Source organism: Colletotrichum phormii (assembly GCF_030913505.1).
Source record: "Colletotrichum phormii strain CBS 102054 chromosome Unknown BDP81scaffold_15, whole genome shotgun sequence".
Taxonomy (NCBI): domain Eukaryota; kingdom Fungi; phylum Ascomycota; class Sordariomycetes; order Glomerellales; family Glomerellaceae; genus Colletotrichum; species Colletotrichum phormii.
Genome location: NW_026851457.1, coordinates 940,581 through 961,823, shown reverse-complemented (window position 1 = coordinate 961,823; position 21,243 = coordinate 940,581). Strand labels below are relative to the sequence as shown.

At 53.8% G+C, this 21,243-nt stretch overlaps 7 protein-coding genes across 7 annotated transcripts; 3 read left to right on the top strand and 4 right to left on the bottom strand.

Annotated features, from left to right (window-relative positions):
• Positions 1-55: 55 nt before the first annotated feature.
• On the top strand, positions 56-1,721 carry BDP81DRAFT_59549 (uncharacterized protein). Its single transcript, XM_060596030.1, has 2 exons — positions 56-306; positions 364-1,721. The coding sequence occupies exons 1-2, from the start codon at positions 167-169 to the stop codon at positions 1,526-1,528; spliced, it is 1,305 nt and encodes a 434-aa protein (XP_060443074.1). The 5' UTR covers positions 56-166; the 3' UTR covers positions 1,529-1,721.
• Positions 1,722-7,741: 6,020 nt separating this feature from the next.
• BDP81DRAFT_324794 (glycerol kinase) lies at positions 7,742-9,435 on the top strand (the record flags this gene model as incomplete). Its single annotated transcript, XM_060584918.1, has 2 exons — positions 7,742-8,966; positions 9,017-9,435. 2 exons carry the CDS (start codon positions 7,742-7,744, stop codon positions 9,433-9,435), a joined length of 1,644 nt encoding a protein of 547 aa, XP_060443073.1.
• A 316-nt stretch (positions 9,436-9,751) lies between these two features.
• BDP81DRAFT_482792 (mannose-1-phosphate guanyltransferase) lies at positions 9,752-12,095 on the bottom strand. Its single transcript, XM_060595028.1, has 4 exons — positions 11,624-12,095; positions 11,435-11,478; positions 11,160-11,306; positions 9,752-11,089 (listed from the first exon to the last, which is right to left on the bottom strand). The coding sequence occupies exons 1-4, from the start codon at positions 11,628-11,630 to the stop codon at positions 10,193-10,195; spliced, it is 1,095 nt and encodes a 364-aa protein (XP_060443072.1). The 5' UTR covers positions 11,631-12,095; the 3' UTR covers positions 9,752-10,192.
• BDP81DRAFT_59512 (uncharacterized protein) lies at positions 11,195-12,358 on the bottom strand. The gene has a single exon (XM_060596029.1). The coding sequence runs from the start codon at positions 12,245-12,247 to the stop codon at positions 11,627-11,629; it is 621 nt and encodes a 206-aa protein (XP_060443071.1). The 5' UTR covers positions 12,248-12,358; the 3' UTR covers positions 11,195-11,626.
• Positions 12,359-13,963: 1,605 nt separating this feature from the next.
• On the top strand, positions 13,964-16,126 carry BDP81DRAFT_432869 (uncharacterized protein). The gene has a single exon (XM_060590824.1). It carries the CDS (start codon positions 14,488-14,490, stop codon positions 15,031-15,033), a length of 546 nt encoding a protein of 181 aa, XP_060443070.1. The 5' UTR covers positions 13,964-14,487; the 3' UTR covers positions 15,034-16,126.
• Positions 16,127-17,034: 908 nt separating this feature from the next.
• On the bottom strand, positions 17,035-18,351 carry BDP81DRAFT_432867 (uncharacterized protein). The gene is made up of 2 exons (XM_060590823.1): positions 18,003-18,351; positions 17,035-17,573 (listed from the first exon to the last, which is right to left on the bottom strand). The coding sequence occupies exons 1-2, from the start codon at positions 18,031-18,033 to the stop codon at positions 17,221-17,223; spliced, it is 384 nt and encodes a 127-aa protein (XP_060443069.1). The 5' UTR covers positions 18,034-18,351; the 3' UTR covers positions 17,035-17,220.
• A 1,516-nt stretch (positions 18,352-19,867) lies between these two features.
• Positions 19,868-20,654, bottom strand: BDP81DRAFT_59456 (uncharacterized protein). The gene has a single exon (XM_060596028.1). The coding sequence runs from the start codon at positions 20,426-20,428 to the stop codon at positions 19,913-19,915; it is 516 nt and encodes a 171-aa protein (XP_060443068.1). The 5' UTR covers positions 20,429-20,654; the 3' UTR covers positions 19,868-19,912.
• Positions 20,655-21,243: the final 589 nt, after the last annotated feature.

Below are 21,243 nucleotides of genomic sequence, written 5' to 3'. Positions count from 1 at the left end.
AAACGCGTCTGGGGAATTGCAGTTGGTTGTTTACTCGGATAACTCACTCATCAAACTTATACACTTTCATTTGAGTACTCACATGAGTATGAGTGTATGAGTGAGCGACCAACTGAACATGAGTTTTTCAGTGGCCAGCTCTGCTATCGTTTCATAATCTTAGACGATGAGAAGATGGCCGAATCCCTGGCTGTCGTCTCGTCTGCGCCCAACTCATGTCTTCCAACGACGATGTTTCCATCTTGACAGGCCTGACGTCGAGTCCGTCGACGTGCCTTGTCGCTCGTCGGGGGCCATCACAGTAGAGTATATCTCACACTCCATTCCATCAGACCATGACTTCAATTCTAACGCAAACATCAGCCTTCACAATGTGAACCGTCATCCCGCCACAACCCCTTTGGTGTTGTACATCCCGCCCTTCTCACCAACCCCGGGACACCTGACCCCCATCCCCCACTTCCTCATGCCGTACCCAACGGCCGTCATCAACTACCGATGGTCCCCGTCCCGGTCCGAGGCCCCGGTCCCCACCTCTCCGGAAACCGACCATGACCACGCCCCAGACTTCAACTTCACCACACCTCTCACATGGCCCACCCCCTTACACGACGTCCTCGCCGGCTACACCTGGGTCACGGAAAACCTCCTACCCCCCGGCACCACCTCCCGTCGCGACATCTACGTCTACAGCTCCCACGCCGGCGCCAGCATCGCCACCTCCCTGGCCCTGACTGAGTCCCACCACCACGCCCGCATGGCCGTCCGCGGACTGATCGCCTGGAACGGCATCTACAACTGGTCCATGTTCCTCCCGGACCACAAGATCAACAGGCCCGCCACCGCGCGCAGCAAGAAGCTTCCGCCGCGGCCTGAGGAAGGGTCGGCACTGCATATGCTGCAGATGAAGATGGCGGACCTCTTCCGTGCGCCCGTAGACCTGTTCGATCCGTTTGTTAGCCCTAGTCTCCTCTTCCAGACGCCTGGCATGAACGTGCCGTCGAGCTTCGTGCAGGCGGCGGCCGTGTCATCGTTGTTGGAACGGCTTTCCTCTGTCAACTCGGACGTGAAGCCGGCTGATGTCCTCGGCGTCACGGAAGGGTTGTTGTTGACGGCGCCGAGGCGCAGCGCCCTCGTGTTCCCGCCGAGAAAGTCGACGCTCAAGCTGCCTTCTGCTTTGTTACTTCATGATACCCCTACGGAGCCCGTCGTGGAGCGTAAGACGACAAGGAAAAGCAGCATGGCGTCGGCCATGGCCGGAGAACTCGCTTCTAGGACGGCAAGGAGACGAAAGGTATCTGGGCACACATTCGAAGCCCAGGCAACCGAGCTGGCGGGGTTGATGAGGCGGAGCTTGGAGAAGCTGGAGTTCAAGGCGAGGTTGCAGTGGGATGAGGAGTTTGACGTGGAGACCGAGGCTGAGAGGCGGGTGACCGTCGTCGAGGTTGGCGAGAATGAGGGGCTTGAGCTTGGTGAGCGTGGGGAAGACGCCATTGCGGAGTGGTTGGAGGATAGGATCCGTTTGTGATACCCATCGATTCTCCTCTCATATTTCATTTTTCTTTGGAGGGCACTGGCCAGTACTTGTATGGCGTAATGGGCTTCTCGTTTCGAAAACTTATGCGGCCATCGTAGGGGGTGTGTCGATGAAGCCGTAGCAAGATGTGGTAGCCAGGGTGTTCACTCTGAGCTCCTCGGTAGCTGGACCATCCACGCACAACTGAGGCCGTATATACCTTGGGTAGACAGACGACCGGGTCGTATGGCAGGAAGTTTTTGGGTTGAACTGGCGCACCTTCCTTCCCAAGGTAATTTGCAACTTCACCTACCTGCCTGACCTCCCCGCCCCACACCTGGCTGTCTTTTCAACTCGTCCCGTCTCATGCCCCCATTCACCGCCCGTCCAGACGATTATGAGGCGTTCCAACTCGCTTTGCTTTCACCAGGTGAGGCGGACTGTTAGACATTGCACTTGGTCTAACGGTAAGTCTCATCACGCTGAGAGAAAAGAAATATCTCGATCGGGCTCTCTCCCTGGTTGCCCCGCGAGACGCGCAAGTTCGAGCCTCGGCTGGACTTGGGCGTGTACGGTTTTTTTTTTTGTATTATTTTTTTGTCCTTCATATTTTTCTCCTATTTTTGTAGAGTACGGTTGTTGCATTGGTTTCAGTTTTGCTTCATACAAAAGGCGGTTTTGGTTGTGGTTTTGACATTCCCGTGTGAGTGATGGTTGTGAATGGCCTCATGTTGTAATTGTGGCGCCCATCTTTTCTATGAGGCTGAGCATTGGATCCCACTTTTGCGAAGGCATGTGATCGCCTCAGTTAGCTCGCTTAGTACTGAGGTAGGCAAGATATGAATACTAATCGGATTCCTCAGAACTGCAGTGTGGCTGTGGGCGCCCGAGGAAGACCGCCTCTATCAAGTGCGGTCTTCATTTCATCTTCGTGGGATCCCCTGGGTATGACCACTGATGCTCATCCTTGATGAGAATCATTCCTCAGCTAAATAATTGCTTTTCCTTCCAAGTTTGTTCGGATCACTAGCAGCTTGCAAAGTTGTGCAGATACTTGCGCCTCATACGGGTAGAAATGGTCTTCCTCCATAGGGACCAGCGATATTGGGTCATTGAGCATCTGCCTGAAGACATCAAAAGCACTTGTACTCAGTGATTTAGGATCAAATGGTAAACAGAAATTATACCTACTATAACCTATACGCATAACAACTTGAATACTGAGGCCGAATCAGTCCTGTGCTCAGTCAAGTCGCAAGGGGCGGGTTCAAGTTGATGCAACGACGAAGTCACTCTGGATCTCGAAGTGTTGACATTCTCGTAGCAGTAAACAGAGTCTAGAAGAACCAGTGACATGTATTCAAGCTTCTCTTCGTAAAATAGAAAGACACCGCCGGATGGTTATCTCTGTGCCTGTCTATTTACCTCACCAGATTTTAGAGGGGCACATAGCGGCAAACCATCAATTGCTGAGGTCAATTCTATAAAGGCTTCTCTGGAACTAGATGCCTGCTCTAGGCCCGCAGTAACTATGTCATACATAAAAAGACCCATCATCTCCCCGGACACAAACATTGATTCCCATTTGCTACTATTGTAGCAATGTTCCCAAACCATTCATCCTCACGAGGTCCCGCTCCCAGTATTTCCAAACTACTGTTCACGCACGTCTCAGTTCCTCCACATTACCATGCCACAAAAAAGTCAAGCCAGCAAGCTTCGATAGTTTCCACGTATATAAACACTTGCTGCTCTGGAGACTACCGTTTCAAGTTCCGTAGAACTGGAGTTTCGCATTGCTGAGCGAGAGAGCGACGAGAACCGTCCATGGAAGGATACGCAAGAGGATGGTCTGTCCGTCCATCTCCCATATAATCCCCAGACAGAACCCGAGCAGAATGCCCCCGGTAAGCATGGTGTCCCGGTACTTGTCTCGATGGTTCAGATGGTATAATGTCGACGCCCCAGTTCCGTATGCAACCAGCCCGAGAATCAGTATTTCAGACGTCGAACTCGAGATAACATGGACAGCCTGCGCAGATACAATTTAGCCACCGATCTAAGCGATCTCTCTGGGGTGCAAACCTTGCTTGTCATCTTTTCTCCCAATATCTTATCCCACACACGGTCCCATTTCGCGCCAGAGGAATGAGGTTTGATTGAGAAGCCTCCATCTTTCAGAGATGCCGTTTCGAGGGCAGTCTGGCCTTGACCCAATTTGGCGTACAGGTCTAGGGCTGTTGAGCCCAGCAGAATCAAGATTGCAGCTAGAAGCGCTATCATAGGTTTCTTCAAGTCGGAGATGTCCTCACTTGTCGAGCCGCTTCTGGGGGAGGTGAGCCTCGAAATTTTCTTCTCCGAAGGATCCATCTCGGGACCATTTTTCTCGATATCAGCGCTGAGGGATCTAGACAATGTCAGCGGTCTTCTCCTTCTGACAGCGCTTATGCCGCTGAGGAGGACGCTGCCGAGCCCAAAGACTTCTCCTACGGTTGCGAAGTTTCCACGCATATTCAGCAGGAAGTGGTTTGGAGATGTTGTCTCTCGAAGTATGAAAGTCGCGCGTTTGATGTTTCGGCGAAGTTGTGAGCCTGCTTGACGCTTCCCGGAAGTGAAGTGCGGCCCAACCCGTCAATGAGCCTTGACGGTACACATGTGCCTTCGAGGACAGCCTGATGATTGGGTCATGGAAAGAGGCAACCCATATACAGCCTCATTTATTGTAGCGTTACACAATTGTAGACCTTGGGCTCCCTGGGCACTCACCAGGCTTCGCCCCTAACTTCTCCTTCCATCTCTAACCTTGACCTTTCGGCATAAGCCTTCAACACCGTCCCCTCCACAACCCATGGTCATATCCGCAACCGCCGGAGTCCAATAGCAAACACTGGTTTTACCTGCTTATGCAGACGGCTTGTTTGACGCAGTCTTTGTGATTATGGTAGACCTAGAGCTCCAGCAGATTGGGGAGTCGGTTCCTCTAGACAGGTCGATTACATGGCGTCAGAGACTCCTGAGGCTTCCAGCAACCTACAGCACCGAGTGCGGTTTTTGCCTCTCTTCTCAAAGATTGCGAGTAGAAAGAACGGTTGCTGATACGAAACCAGATTGTCTCTATAGGATCTGGCGAAATACCGGTATCGGGCGTCGAATCGGTGGGCTTCGCCGCGGCCATGTTCTCACGATACTGCGCAAAGTCGGAGGCATCTCGGCAACAGTCGTGTCTGTCTATATTGCGATTAACATTGATGAGCCTATTGCCCCGTTGCTGTACAAATGGGCTGTCTGCCCCTCATCAAGGCTCTCATAGTTCATACACTGACGAGGATAAACAGCCTTTGGTGCAGTGCTTTACTTGCGGACAGTGTCCTCTTCCTCACATGGCGTCACATGTCCAAGATGCCCAACGCGTATGTGGTAACCCCCGCTCGAGCGACTATTAAAGACGACGAAACTCACCAATCAAAATACAGCTATTCCATTCTATTCATTCTGCTTTCCTATGCGACTCTATCCACGTTACTAAAGGGGCCGGAGATGATCCTCGACAGAATACTTCCGGTGCTCCCCCTTGTTGTCGTCTCGGGCGCGTTCCTCGCCTCCCTTTTCTTGAGCATAAGCAAAAGCATGACTGGCTCGCAAGTTTTGGACCTGAATCCCGGAAACCAGTCTGCCTGGGGTGCGGTTGCTTCTTGTCTCGTGTAAGCCGGCTGGGAGTTGGTGAAGATGCAGAGGTAATTTTTTTCATTTGTTTTGACTTACTGTAAATCTTATGCGGACAAGGAGATTTCAATCAAAACCATCCTTGGGGTGGTAACAGGTCTGAGGTTTGGAAGCCGGATCGGGGTACAGGAAGAAGGGAAAATGGGCTTCAGAGCTGATGTATTTGTATTAGGTGGAACCGTTCATGACAGCATGGGGTCAAGTCTGCAAAGACTGGCCAGGACCCTTTGAACTAGAGTGCTAATAGTCATTGGCCAAGTTCTATCAAGGGCAAACTGTCAACAGTGTACATAGACAAAGGGATGCTAGCGAAAAGCAGCAGCTACATGTAGCCATCCTATAGACGTAGGGCCCCAGGGGATACTACCATGTCACCCGAGAAGCTCGCCGCCTTCCATGACGACGCGAACTTCAGGGTCCTCGTCCATAGAATAGACACGCACTCCTACAATGCAGATGGCGTTCCAGGGATCAGGCAGACCCTCCTTTTCAGATTCGTATCACTTCACTTCCTTGGCCCTCTGCTATTTTGAAATCAATACTAATCCTATAATATCACAGAATACTCTTCATTTAAACTTCTCCCTCCAGTAGTCTTGGAACAGGCGGCCAGCAACTTCCATCACCGTCTCTGTATAATCCTTCCATTCCCCCCTGAATTGACCAAATACCGAGACGATATGCCGTGATTTATTTCGTTATCTACACCGTAAGCAATAGGCGCTTCTCAAGCTACAAACACGTAGAGTAAGGAGCAACAGCAGACTCTAGGCATTTGTCCCCCGTCTTGCCAGCCACTCCTAACATTGCCCAATTATACAACTAAACTCCCCCGTATATGAGGTCCAGGTAAATAAACGGACTACTGACTCCCTACTCTTTATAGCTCCCTCAATAAGGCTCTCATAAAAGCTACAACTGTGGTGTAGTCAGAACCGAGCGTCGGTGGTAGTCCGCTCACCACCCTCACCTCGGTGAAGGCCCGTCACCTCGTCGACCCCAGACCCCAGTAGACCCATTGACCTAGTCACTCATTGCGCGCCAAAATGGATATTCTCGGTCTTGAGACCCCGACAATGCCCGAGAGCCCCATGTCTCCATCAAACGCACCTCGGGATTTTCACCCGCGAAGCCAGCGGCGCAAAAAAGTTTCGCGAAGACGAACGACCGACATCCTTCAACAGACATTCATGATTCGCCTGTATTATTCGCTACCCATATTGTAATCGTATGCAGGCAGCACATCCTTTCGATTCCCGAGCCCCTTCGAGCTCGATCTACGACTTACAGAGACCCAGTCTAACTCTTCATTACCCCCCCCCCCTGAATCCCCCCAATGCTCTCACGCGTCCTTAAACCTCCCCAATCACTCCCCAGGATTTCCCCCTTTCTGGGTCCCGTCGTCTCCGGTACCAGCCCGGGTCTGACTTTGAAGTCGAGCTCGAAGCCATTGAGACAATGGACAACCCATAGGCGTGGCATTCACAGCCGCCGGGCAGGTGAGAGCGTCGATGAGGTTAGTGAAAATGGTAAGACCAAGACATACACGTGCAAAACGGCTGCAGCTATTACTGCTACCGGTGCTCCCAGTCGCACGCCGCCGCGGCGGGAGCTTCGCGCGACGCCCAAACCCCTCAATTCTTCCTCCAATCAGCGCCCCACGTCCGCTTCTGACATCATGCCGAGCGCCGGCGCGAAGCTGAAGCTGGGGCCGCCGCAGCACATGTCCGTCCGAAATTTGTCGTCGCAGCGGCGGACACAGACAACGACCCTGGGAAATAATGCCACGGCACACACGGTTGAGACTAATACCAACGGCGACGGTGTTCGTGCGGCTGGAGTAGACGCAGCTTTGGCAGACGTAAGAGCTTCAAGAGATGAACAGTCCAAGAATACCTCGTCTCAGTCCAAGTCTCAGTCTCAGTCTCCCGCCGTCCGTACCACCACCACCACCACCTCCGACCAGCCTCCTCGAGGGACGGCATATTTAGCTAGACAGTCAGTCATCATCCACACACAAGAACCACAACCTATACCTGTACACACACATAAACGTCTTCACTCCATAACCCTTGGCCTCGTGCTTCATCGCGAAATTCACGATCCCGACTTGTTCCCGTCTTCCCCCCGTCCCGCCCCGCCCCGCCACCCACGCCGGCTCCTACGGCCCCCTTTGCTATTCGCGTGCCCGCAGAAACAATTCCCGTACAACCCCAGGGGCGTTGTCGACTTTCCTTCTTCTCTCCGCGTGATACCCCCCCGTGCTCCCCCCGTGCTCCCCCCGTGCTCCCCCCGTTCCCCATTGAAGTTCTCAGAGCCCCAGCTTGCTTAGTCTTTAGCTTCTTCTGCTTCTCTTTCCTCGGCCCCTCCTTCGTTTCCGTCCTCTTTTCCCTCAAGATACCCCTAGTATTTCCTCTCTCTCTCTCTGTCTCACTCTTCCCCCTCTCTCCTCTTCTTGACTTACCAACAACCTACCACAACAGCAGCACCGCCAACAACACAATGGCCGAGACAAGAGAATCCAAACGCCCGCGCGTGGCCGCAGACCCGGCCGAACACCTCCCAGCCGGCATCACCGAGACCCAAGAAGAGCTCAAGGAACACTGGTTCGTAGGCAGCATAGACCAAGGCACGACCTCGACGCGCTTCCTCATCTTCAACGGCCTCGGCGACCCTGTGGCAAGCCACCAGATCGAGTTTGAGAACCACTACCCGCACTCGGGCTGGCACGAGCACGATCCCCTCGAGCTCCTCTCCTCGGTCGAAGAATGCGTCGAAAAGGCAATGGCCCAGTTCGCCGAACAGGGCTACTCCGCCGCCAACATCCGCGGCGTCGGCATCACCAACCAGCGCGAGACCACCGTCCTCTGGGACGTCCGCACCGGCGAACCCCTCCACCACGCCGTCGTCTGGCCCGATACCCGCACCACCTCCCTCGTCCGCGAACTCCGCGCCCGCCCCGGCGCAGACGCCCTCCAGGACCTCTGCGGCCTGCCCCTGTCCACCTACCCTTCCTCCGTCAAGCTCCGCTGGCTGCTCGACAACGTCCCCTCCATCCGCGAGGCCTACGACGCGGGCTACCTCGCCTTCGGCACCGTCGACTCCTGGCTCATCTACCGTCTCAACGGCGGCGCAGACAAGGGCGACGCAGCGATCCACGTCACCGACTCGACAAACGCCAGCCGCACAATGTTCATGAACCTCCGCACCCTCAAATACGACGACACCCTCCTCTCCTTCTTCGGCATCGACCGCACCAAGATCCACCTCCCCAAAATCGTCCCCTCCTCCGACCCGACCGCCTTCGGCTCCTTTGCCCGCGGCGTCCTCAAGGGCGTGCCCATCGCAGGCTGCCTGGGCGACCAATCTTCCGCCCTCGTCGGCCAGTGCGGCTTCTCCCCAGGCCAGGCGAAGAACACCTACGGCACGGGCTGCTTCCTGCTGTATAACGTCGGTGAGGAACCCGTCATATCCAAGTCGGGCCTCCTGGCCACCGTCGCGTACGATTTCGGCAAGGGCAGGAAGCCCGTGTACGCTCTCGAAGGCAGCATCGCGGTCGCAGGCTCGGGCGTCAAGTTCCTCGTCAAGAACCTGTCTTTTGTCGAGGACTCCTCTAAGATCTCGGAGCTGGCCGAGACGGTTCCGGATAACGGCGGCGTCGTCTTCGTGACGGCGTTCAGCGGCCTCTTTGCGCCGTACTGGATCGACGACGCAAAGGGAACTCTGTGTAAGTTATCATCTCTCGATCAAATCACACAACTAACATGCCAAAAACAGTCGGCATCACAGCACACACCCAAAAAGGCCACATCGCCCGCGCGACCCTCGAAGCGACATGCTACCAGACCAAAGCCATCCTCGACGCCATGGCCAAGGACTCGGGCCACGCCCTCGAGAACCTCGCCGTCGACGGCGGCCTCTCCAACTCGGACCTCTGCATGCAGTCCCAGGCCGACATCAGCGGCATCCGCGTCGACCGGCCCGCCATGCGCGAGACGACGGCCCTCGGCGCCGCCATCGCCGCCGGCCTCGCGTTGGGCGTCTGGGACGAGCTCAAGGACCTCAAGCACGTCAACCAGACGGGGCGCAAGATCTTCACGCCCGCGCTCGACAAGGAGACGAGTCAAAAGATGTTTAAAAAGTGGGAGCAGGCTGTTGAGATGTCGAGGGGTTGGGTGCGTGATAATGCGGAATAGAAGTGTAGCAACATGTGGTTTTGGAGATTTTTCGGAGTAACTGGTATACAGAAAAGATAAAGAAGCCTATTTTTGGATGGTGGTATGATATTGGGAAAGTTGATTTCGTTTAGACAGGATACCTATCAAGTCAGTCTCTTGCCTTGCTTGTTGCACCCACTCTCCCACCCACACGGGGAAGGCGCAAATGTGATCCGTCATCTATACCTCCACCCCCTCCTTCCCCCCACATCAAATCACGAGATACCCGCATGATATGCGCATGAGCAACACGATATATGATCACCATCACAGAGCACTTTCAGAGCATCAAATTCACAGGTATCATCTTTATTGTCATCTGTCTCACAGATGACTCCACGGTTGGGAGTCTTCCATGTTCACGGTACATCGCGGGAGATATCCTCCAAGCTGGGAAAACAGCCCTCGACACCGTTCGTCTGCAATTCGTAACGAAATTGGGACCATCATCTTTCCCAAACGAAAAAATAAAAAGTAAAACATCGCAAAGCCAAGTGCTTTTCTGTGCTCGCCAAATGATTCCCCCTGCCGACGCCAGCCAAAAATATAGTGTTTGGTTTCCGCCCCCCGTTTCTTCAAGTTTGAAGACTCATGAGTGGAGTGGTGAATCGTATCGCAACTTGGAATTAGAAAGTCGATAAGAACAGGCGTGCAGACAAGAAGTGTGAAGAGCGCGGACCCTCAGAGTGTTCGTCCAGGCCCGGGTATAGTGTTTTGTGGGTTGTTTGGTTTGGTTTTACATGATGATGGCGGGAATGTCGACGTTGGCCTTGATGCTCTTGTGGGGGAGAATGCTGCCACCGTTGACGTAGATCTCGTCACCAATCGTCACATCGTCGCCGAGGACAGTGACGTTCTCCAGACGAGCCCACTTGCCAACAGTGCTGTTCCAGCCGACAATGGTGCTCTTAACCCACGCATGGTCCTTGACCTTGGAACCGGGCAGCAGGACACAGCGCTGAAGACGGCAGCCGTCGCCAATGACGACGTTGGGGCCGACCGTCACGTTGGGTCCAATCTTGCAGTGCTTGCCAATCTTGGCAGAGGGGTCAATCAGAACGTTGCCGCCGTGGACGTAAGGCTCTGAAGGGGAGGCAAGCTCCTTGGAACCCTGCTTAGTGAGGGAAGTGAGGTACAAGCAGGTACCGGTAAGAAAGTCCTTGGGCTGACCAACGTCCATCCAGAAGCCGGGCAGATCGAAGCTGTGCAGTTGACCATCCTTGACGATGGCGGGGAAGGTCTCCTTCTCAATCGAGGTGGGGCGAAGCTCAATGCGCTTGAGAACGCTGGTGTTGAGGATGTACATGCCGGCGTTGATGCGGTTGCCGACAAACTCGACGGGCTTCTCGACGAAACGGTCGATCTTGGTGGGGTGATTAGGCTTGTGGACAACAACACCGTACTTGCTAGGCTCCTCGACCTTGGTGACAACAATGGTACCCTCATCACCGTGGTTCTTGTGGAACTCGGCCAAGTCCTTGAAGGGGAAGTCGCAGATGACATCCGAGTTCAAGACGAAGAAGGGGGTATCATCCTTGGCAAGAATGCTCTCGGCCAGCTTCAAGGGACCAGCGGTATCGAGGGGCTCGGTCTCGACGGAGAAGGTAATGTTCAGGCCGAAGCGCTTCTCGTACTGTTGAGGAAGGAAGTCAGCACCACTATTCTGGAAGAACTGTAGAGGGGAAGCTTAGGGAAAGACCCACCTCAGCCAAGTGCTTCTCCATAACCTCGGGGCGGTAGTTGACAGCGAGGACAACATCGGTGACACCAGCAGCAGCAAGGGCCTCGATCTGGTGCTCAATCATGGGCTTGTTCGCGAACTCGACCAGGGGCTTGGGGAGGGTGAGGGTCTGCGCATTGTAGTAACCAGGTCAGCAAAATATTCTGTCATGGTGTGGAAGGTGCCGCAGCAGGTGGCAGAGATCTGCTGCTGCCGCCGTATGCTGTGTCTTCAAGCTAGGGAGAGGGATAGACGTACCAGAGGGCGAAGACGAGTGCCGAAGCCGCCAACGAGAATGATGGCTGTTGTAACAAGTTAGCAAGTCTGCGTCACTGCCGACCACACAATGCGCCTGTTGCCAGCCTCGAGTACAGCAGATCACTGGGCAAGGCTGTAATTGGGGCAGGCGGAGGCGCATGTAGCTGTTCGTATGGGGACAGTGCTTACCCTTCATGTTGATGGTATTGTGGTTGAGGGGTTATGTGATGGTTTGATTTCGTTGAGCGAAGCAGAGAATGGAAGACTTGGTAGCTTCCGTGGGGAGGTGCGTGTGTAAACGAGTGTGTGAACAGTTGAAAGAGGGAAGAGGTTCTCTTGGCCTGGTCGGTGTGACTGGATTTGGCGACAGGGGGAAGCTGCGCTTTTTCGGAGGGGAGGTTTGGTGACCAAAGGGGTAGCTCGATGGGTTCCAGAAAAGATTAGAAGGTTGTTAAAAGAGAGAGAGACAGGCGTGCCTTTTCTCCAAAAGGGTATACAGTGGAATCCTGCTTGTGGAAAGAAGATCCGAAGATGGGAAAATGGAAGAAGGCCTTTTGGGGGAGAAAGTTGCAAAAGGCAAGAGGTTGAGCGAGTGCAGTGAAGGAAGCCACGAGGGGAGGCCAGCAAGTCGGGATGGGAAAAAAAAAAAAAAAAAAAAAAAAAAGGGAGGTCAGTGGTCACAGATGGGAAGGCAGAAAGAGAAGGAGAGACGCGAAAAGAGGCGCAGGGTGGTGAGGGAGAAGGCACCTTCAAAAATGACACGACATCTGTACCCCCAAGGTCCCGGTCAATTGCAAGCCGTAAGTCACTCATCGCTGATTTTTCTATGGAAAAGTACTTTGCCGGGCTGCCTGCGATGGGCAATCAATTGGGGGCAGCACGGCAAGAAGCACAGGGCACCCAAAGGGGGAGAGAGAGAGAGAGGGGGGAAGAAGGGGCCCAGGGGCGGAATGGGGGGTTCGAACGGGTACACTAACGGGCGGGATTAGCACCAACATGCTGGGCTGCAAAGTGTCTGGCATTTCTGGTACATTGTTCTAGACTTTTTATATCCCAATCAGAGTCATCCACCACTCCACGTTGCCTACCTTGGATGAACTATAGCTACCTTAACACTTGGATTCTTGTGTTCCCATTATAACCTTATACACGGAAACATCGTTGTAGCTGATTGCGCCTTAGGAGATGTGAGGTTGTTGATATTAAGAAAAGTAAGTAGGACGCTGTTCACTGTTCTTTCCTGGTTCATCAAATTCCAAGGTACGTATACCGGAAGACGTACCGTTCAATGGCCAATGCGGAATCCCATCCAATGACTTCCCTCCTCTCCCCGTGCGCAGTGCCCCCATGTGATCCCATCATCCAATCCCATCCCGTCAACAAGAGTGGGGCTTCGAGGCGAGAGGAGGGAAAAAGAATAAGTCCACTGTCCTGGAAGGAAAGGACCATGCAACGACGCTACGCCGCAACGCCCAGCCCAGCCCCAAGCTCAGGCAAGGCCCAGCTGTCAGGGGCTGCCACCCATCACTTTCTCCAGCTTTTCGACTTTCGCTCCCGTCCTCTACTTTACTCTATCTGTACGGAAAGCATCAATACTCAAACTCAAAACCCCATCCGTACGAAAGCACGAGCACAGCCTGAGAGACAACATTCGCATACACGCATACAGATACTCCGTACAAGCACGAAAACATACCTACCCTCCCGGCGATCCGTGTGTGGGGATACACCATCACAAGTTCACAACACGTTCGGCAATGGCAGACGCACTACTCGGCCCTCCGAGCCTTTCCAGGTTCTCAATGGGCGCAACAGAAAGAAAAAAAGTGGAGGTGTAACTGTACGATGGGGACTTTGAGGACTCGACGTTCCAGTTCGAGATTGCGGCGACTCGCCAGCCCCAATGGCAACATAACTCCTGGCGCATAGCACATTGGCACTCAGCCATATCACCTCAACCCACCAAACATATTCGAGTTCCAGCGAGGCCTCGTCAACCCAGCCTTACCCCCAATTTCCCCTGCCGAGATTGACGAATTTGCTCATGCCTGTCTCCGCCCTCCCTTGCTTGCCGCTGCCGCTCGCAGAATTCAAAGTTGAAGCCAACCGACGGGACACAGCATCTTTGCCACCATTGGGAGGGACGTCGAAACGGTAGACCGTCGTACGCCGCAATCCGATACTGGACCGCCCGTAGTAAGTCCGCACCTGGACATGCCGCGGGCCACTGTCGCTAGAGTCTGGCTCGCTCGAAACCTTGACTGCAAGGGCTCTCCCTACACATCCGAAGACAGCTGACCGGCGGGCCCGTACTAAACTCGCGACTCTTGCCTCCTCTTGTCCCTCGGATGTGCTGCGTGCATCTCTGCCCGTCGTCCGTCAGCATCACGGGAACAACTGCTGGGGAACCCGGAAGATCAAGTCTTGGTGAGGAGAGGAGAGGACGCCCACGCCCGGGACACGAGCGTTCTTCAGCTGCAGGCTCGTGTTGTGTTTACGAGTCCGCGCCGCAATTACGACGAATGCCAGCGTCGCATCCCTTCCCCTTCCTTCGAGCTACCAAGCCTTCAAACTTACATCTCTCCCTTGGCATTTTTTTCCCTCTTCGGCTCATGAGCATGTCTCGGCGCATTCGAGAAAGCAGCACCTCGCCCACATTGCGCTGCAAGCCTGCAACAGCTAACAATGATCATGGCCAAGTCAGGACAGATTTCGCCTTGACGCCTCAGCTAGTGGAGTCGCTCATCCCACCTCATGCCACACGTCCAATGCCGCGGCAGAAATCCCCATCTCGTGACCAGGAAAGCTGGGGTGGAGGAGTAAAAGGGAAGTCGCCCCTTTGTGCAAAGCCACATCGATTCCCAAGAAAATCGTCAATTGAGCCACCCTTGGGACCTTGAGAAGGGGAATGCCTTCGTGCCATGGGCCCGGCGGGGAGGATCCTCAAATCGCTCAACATGCGACGTGACGTACGTGTTCACCTCCTCTCCTCTCAAACAACCGCGTCCGGCCCACGATCCATCATCCCAAGCCTCTAGGGGGCACCATGGTCCATGGGCACTTCCAGTTCCAGAACGCTTGAACACGCCGAAAAGTGGGGGTCACAGAACCAACGTGACATGCCAGAGTCAAGAGAGAAGAAAACCCACAATCCACATCCCGGGACCGCCCGGCGTCGAATCTCGGCCGTGGCCATTTTTGCCATTTGGCTTCTGACGCTGCTGCTCAGCCTGCCAGCCTGCAGCTGGCCTCTTCTACGGAGTACGGGCAGGCAGCGGGCAGATGCGGATAATTCTATCTTTATTTTCCCTCGTTATGTCGAGCCTTCCATTGACCTCACCTCAACTGTCTTGGGGTCTTTCCGTCAGTTCTCGATTCTGGAAGGGGTAGCCCGGTCCTCCCCACCCTTCCGTGGTAAGATCCGAATAAACCCCGGCCGGGATCCGCAGCACGCCACGCGGACTCCCGCTCCGTCCGTCCCATCCTACGGATACACTCTAAACTTTCAACGACCAAGACAAACAGCAGATCATCTGAATTTTGATGCAAGGCATTTATTCCCGCCTTTTCTGCGCGGCTTCTGTGCAAAGATGGCATGATTTGTACTTCCGCTTTGAAGTCATGTGGAAGGCGATTGAGTCAAACAGACTCGATGTCGTTTGCGCATAGTTTATGCGTACCGAGGATACTGTCTGCAAGTACCTTACCTTGAGAGGCACAGAGGAGTTCTCGTAGACTGGAATAACTGAGCCTCCCTTCCGCTCGAGACAACAGCCAAAAACGGAAGGGAAAGTGAAAGTAGAGCTGGCAATTGCAGTCCAGAACAGGAACAGAATGATGTGGATGGCATCCCTAAACTGCTCTACAATGCTTACCTACTTTCTCAACTGCATCGTCCCAATCTAAGCTACAAGTACCTCTCACGAAGGAGAGAAGGAGGTATGTGAGATAGAACCATATGCCCCCCCCCCTTTTTCTCCTCGCCCTGCCTCGTCAGACTCATTTGGCCTTCCACATCATAGCTAAGAAGAAGCAAACCCGCATTTCAGAGGCCTAGAAACTTCGCGGCTCCCCCCTCGATGAGGGCATGGCACGTATCATTGGATGCATAAGGGAACATGTACCTTACTACACATATAGATAGACAAGTCGCCGAATGGCGGGCGCATACATGCACCTACCGGCCGCCTAGACCGTTCTGACCAGAACCTCCGAGACATCATCCACTTTCCGACTCCTCGGCTCCGGGAAGTTCCCCTCCGCCCCTGCTCTCGCTACACCCTCCGGCAAACCCCACCGGCAAACCCCACCGGCAAACTTCGGCGCGCTCCGGTGCCATGCCCTATCAACCTCAACCTCAACTTCTCAACCTCTACCCAAGTTTGAGGTTTCGTAATTTGGGGGACCACAGCCGTACGCCCAACATAAATGGCTCTCCCATCACCTCCCATAGTCACGCTGGGTAAAAGCTTCAAATAGTTTGATTCCAAAAAATAACGAACTGGAAAGCGTTTTGTTTTTATTTCTTTTTGGAGATCGTCTTATTCTTGCCATTCATACCATGAAAGTCTTTGTCGTTAAAAGTTGTCGTTATCATCATCATGAGCGTCGCAGAAGCGGCGCATATAAAAAGAAAAAGGCATAGGATCATGGAATCCATCCTCTCCCCCTCTCTGGCCTATTCTGTCCCCCCCCCCCCCTCCCCCAGAATCTCATCAATTTTGTTGCCTTCAAACGTCTCTCGTCATGTCATCTTTGGCTCCATCGCTTTCTCATCATGTCCATCATGTCCTCTGTCCAACAAGCAAGCTCTCATCCAATCTCATCAAATCCCTCCCACAAAGGTCGAACGAAAAGCGTAACAATCGTAAATGAGCCCCTTTGAAAGGAGCTAAAAATAAGTCGGAATTCGAGATGCTGAACCTCTCCCAGGCACCCTCGACTTCGTCGATGATGCAGAAGAAAAAGAAGAAAAAAAAACCGGATGCTTCGCTTTTGAGGCAATGCGTAAAGGGGGTGGCTCTTCTGGCCGTCTTTAGTCGTCCTCCCACCCCATATGTGACCCCCGTAAGTTGTCTCGAAAACAAGAGCGGAAAATAAAAATCAGAATGCCGAGTCCACGTCTCAAGCTCATGTGAGTCTAACCGCCCCATCATCATCATTTGTTCCAATCTGTGTGGAAAGTCGTCGTTTTCGAGCAAGCAAGCAACCAAGGAAGAAAGTAGTTCGAGCCTATTCGAGAGAAGATCCCGGACAAGAGGAAACTAAATGCATAATGCCAAAAGAATTGTCGAGAAGGAAAGATGGTCGGTCGGCCAGAGTCGCCTCCGGTTGTTGATCCATTCGAGAAAATGAAGGACAGCCCTTGACTGGCACTGTACAATCCCAGCCAAGCGCCTGGTCATCAAAAAGTCTTGAAAGTAAAGAAAAAGTCGAATCCGAAAATAGGTGACGAGAGGGGAAAAACGAGTTTTGTTCGAAATTCGAAGGAGACCGGCCGGAAGAATTACGAAGTGCAGAAATCAGATGTGCCGCGCGGAAACCATGATTCTAGTTCATTAAGTCGTTAGGAGTCGTCGCAGATGGAAAAGTATGCGTCGCTTTTTGCCCGTTTTGTTTTTTTCCCCCACGTCTCTCTTTGACCCTGTGACCTCCCAGATCAGCCGTCCGGAGGTGTCGTCTTCTTTCATAGGCTCATTCAGCTGCGAAGCTGTTCCACCTTGTAGTTGTCGTCTTGGATCCCTGTCGCCACGCAAGACAGGAATCCAGGGCTCGCCTGCCTATCCTTAGTCGAAAGAGGCTGTAGAGCTGCTGCTTGAATGGTGACCAGATCGACGGTGGCTGTCTCGCGAGCTGTGACTGGATGATGTGTGGCGGCTCTTCTTGGAGCGGCGAGCAGGCTCAGTGGCCGGAAGACCCTGAACGATGCCATTGCGGGCCAGCATGCCGCCGTTGACGGAGAAGTTGCGGCACACCATGAAGGCACGCATGGCGGCGTTCTCTTGGGCCAGCGAGTCGGATTGATACGCGAGATCCGTCTGATACTCCCGTCCGTTGACTAGAACCAAGCAGGTGTAGCCGCTGTGATCGCGGTAACACTCGTAGGAAGGGTCGTTCCATCCTCGTCGCCGGCAGAGACCTAGATTGGATCGGTTAGCCCCAGATCTTCTGCAAGTCATCCAGAGTCAATGTTGCTGGCGCAGCTGAGGGAGAACTAGACAGCACACGCCTCTCAACGACGTAATTCCATCTGTATTCGAGCCCAATCCAATCCCACAGCTTTTGACCCCCTTGCGAGCCCTGCATGCCGTTCCTGAAGAGAGCCGCAGCGAGAAGCTGACGTCGATCCTCGAACAAAGTGCCACGTCCCGACTCGTCAAGAGTCACCAGGAACCGGGAGACGCATGTCATTCCCGCCGTTGACAGAATGCAGGGGTAGGGCACACGATCTGACCCAGTTCCCCAGGTCATCATGGGCGGCCCCACTTATACGGACAATGGCGATGACGAGGTTGAGGGAAGCATTGGGCTCCAACAATCCATCTATAAAACTCAATTGATGACTTACTCTCGAGGTACTGCATGTAGAAGCCTCCCATGTTGACAGTTATTCCCAATGGGTCGATTAAGAGGCGCGGTGGTGGTTCGGAGATGCAGGTCCAGATCCAGAACTAGGCGGGGAGATGGACAGGCCGTAGCAGGGGAGAGAGGTTGTCTCAGAGCAAGAAAGAAGAAAAAGTGAAGCAAAGCGACGAGGGTAGATTCCTATCCAGACAAGGGGACCAAAGATGCGGACGCCGTGAGATGCAATCGAGCCCAACGGTGAGGCGAGCAGAGAGATCTGTGGTCGGGGATGGGCTGGGCTGGGCTGGGCTGGGCTGAGCTGGCAGGCACTCTACGCACCACGCGCCAAATGCTGTGCTGGGAGGGTCGTATGTAAGGCGTAGGGCAGAAATCCGGGGCGTGGTCGAGGGTAGGTGAGTATGTATGGTATGAGTTGTTCAACGAGATGTAAGGTAGGAGAAGGGAAGCTGGGATCGGTCAAGTTTCTCGTCGTTTTCGTGGTGCCCAGGTTGGAGAAGTAAAGCCTGAAGAGGTATGGGGGGGGCAAGATGAAGAAAGTCGGTGGAAGGGGTGTTGATGTGTTGTTACTTGTGAGTGTGTGTGTGTGTGTGTGTGTGTTGTGCGTGTGTGCGTGTACGGAGTATTGAGGTGGTGGTGTGGATGGGTGATGTTGTAAGTTAAGCTACGTATCCAGGGCTTCCGTCTCTCGGGTTGCAGGAAAGCATCTGAGCCATGAACGGAGAGACATGTGTCTGCTTTATTGCAGAAAAAAAAGAGGTGTCTTCTCTTTTTTTCTTCTCGTGCTTCTGGGCTTGTCAACGAACTAGTGCGGGGGCAAGGGGGGGAGGGGTGGAGGGGGTGGTGGTCAAGCAACAAAAAGTCCAAGTCCAAGTCCAAGTCCAAGTCCAGGTCCAGCATCAACTTGGTAAAGGTAAAGGTACATGAACATAATATCGACACTAACCGTAGCAGTATGTGGTATTGGGAGAGCTTCGGCGGCAACGGCAGCGGCAGGAAAAGGAAATGAGGGACCAGGCGAGAAAGAGGGGAATGGAACTGTGTACGGAGTACCTTGGACTCTTGGAGGAGGAGACGACAGACGAACGAGGAAAAGGTCAACAAGCAAGCGACAGGGCGTTTCTGTCCGTCTGTTCGGTCTGTCTGCGTCTCTGGAGTCTGGGCAGGGACGTGAACATGGAAAGCCAGACGCCGAATCGACAGGGGGGGGGGGGGGAGCAAGAGAAAAAACGGGCACTGCGGAAAAGAAGTGCACAATGACAATGGGGGTGCTTCTCTCAATGTACCCTTCTTTTTTTTTCTCCCTCTCTCTTAATTCTTTTTGGTTCGAGATGCAAGCGGCGATGCGGCTCTCGAAAGAGTGTGACCCATGCTTTGCTGCGTTGGCTCGCCTCGTTGCCAGTTGATAAAAACCGCTGTAGACTAGACAACTCCACAACGACACACTGAAGAGGGGGGAGGGGGGTTTACCAGCATCATCGCTGAGCAAGGGCCCCAGGGCCAGGGATGGGCCGACGAAGATCTGTCTCTCTGCTGCTGAGACTTGAGAGAAAGGTCCCCTGCTCGTCTGTTAGTCTCTCACTCTCTCCAGTCTTGCTGGCCCGGTCCCCTGGTCGCTCATCTCGAGGCCCGGCCGTTCGTTGGAGTATCCGGCCTGTAGCAGACGAGTATCGAGGCCTGGACTGGAGAATCGACGAGGTATCTCGATAACGTTGCCCCGTACGGGACTTGACCGCAAGGTCCGACGTGCTTCAGTCTTTAGATGCTTGTGAGCTTGTCGCTGCTCGTGGCGCTTGACGGTCCCGCTCAAGCTTCTGCTTCCAGGGCACTTCTACTTTTCGAAATGCAATTTGTGCTGCCGCCGGTCGTGCCGCCGAACATCGACCGACTTACACTTTATTCTGTTTTGGGCCCAGCTTGTGGTTTGCCCACGACATCATCGTCACAAGCAAAGGCGCGCGCGTCTGGTACATGCGTACATGGTCGAAACTTTGGACGAAGTCTCTCCGACCATGTGGCCCGCCGGGTCGCATAGCGGGCTGCCTTAGCTTCTCTAGGGCTACAGCAGAAATGTCGAGGGCGAATTGTGAGACGAAAAGACTGAGAGGGAACAAAAAAAAAATTAAATTTAACAGAGTAAAATACTGACGAGGGCTGCTGCAAATCTGCAAAGCCGGTGGCGAAATGGAACCATACGGACATGTAGGACCCCAATCTGGCGAGGCGAGCTGGTTCTCCTCCGGCAGCGCACAAGAAGTCCGGTACGTTGCTTTTACTTGATCGAAGAATCTGCCAAGTAACTCTCGTCGATGAGTTAACATGAAATGCGGGATACGCTGGTCCCGAGCCCGGGCTTCCATGGCCTTTGATTGAATTGTTTCGGGCTGGCGGCGAGTCAAAACGCCAGAGCATGCTTATTTGCTTTTCTGGCTCCTCCGAAGAGGGATGTGCCCAGTAAGGCGTAAAGGGCCCTATCCAGTCCAGTGACCGCGACCACGGAGGGTGGGAGGGAAGAAAGACAGACAAAGGATGACTGATGAGAAATCGATGCCTTAAATTATTCGTGTTAGCGGCGACTACTGCACCTGTAATCAACTATCGAGTAAAGGCCCGGTAGGCACTTGTGGACAATTCCTCAGTAACCTGTCAGTCGTGCGGTCTTTGTCGGCTCCATGGTACCGTTGGTGTTATTGTCATTGTTGCCAGTGTTGCCAAATGTTTTCCACCGCTCATTGTTGGTTGTTTTGTCACAGGCCGAGCGCCAATTTGTTGTTGAGATATGCCATCCATCGTCATGTATGTACGTATGAGGCCATGTACATTTGCTTGCTACTTTAGGCTTGCGTGCATGTATTGACTGCGGTCAACGACCGTCTCTGCGGGGGCAGCACGACGCATGCGGTGGGTTCGGACTCGGAGTTGAGCAGAAGGGGCCCCCCCAAACCAAACGTCGAGATCGAATCCACCGTGCCATCCATCCTGTCTGCTTGCTGCTTGCTGCTCGCTTGTGTTGCGGGACCCGAGGTTGGGGGATTGGAACGATGAAGAAGAGGAGAGCGTCTCCGGCAACTTGGAAGGTGACATTGTGATACCAAGAGAGAAGGACGATGAACCTAGAAGTCGAAGAACTGGCAGCCAGCCCCAAGTTCGTCTGTGCCATGTCAGGCAAAGCCTGGCCGTGCGCTTCGATGCTAGCTGGGACAGGGTGAGAACAGCGCCAGGCGCCG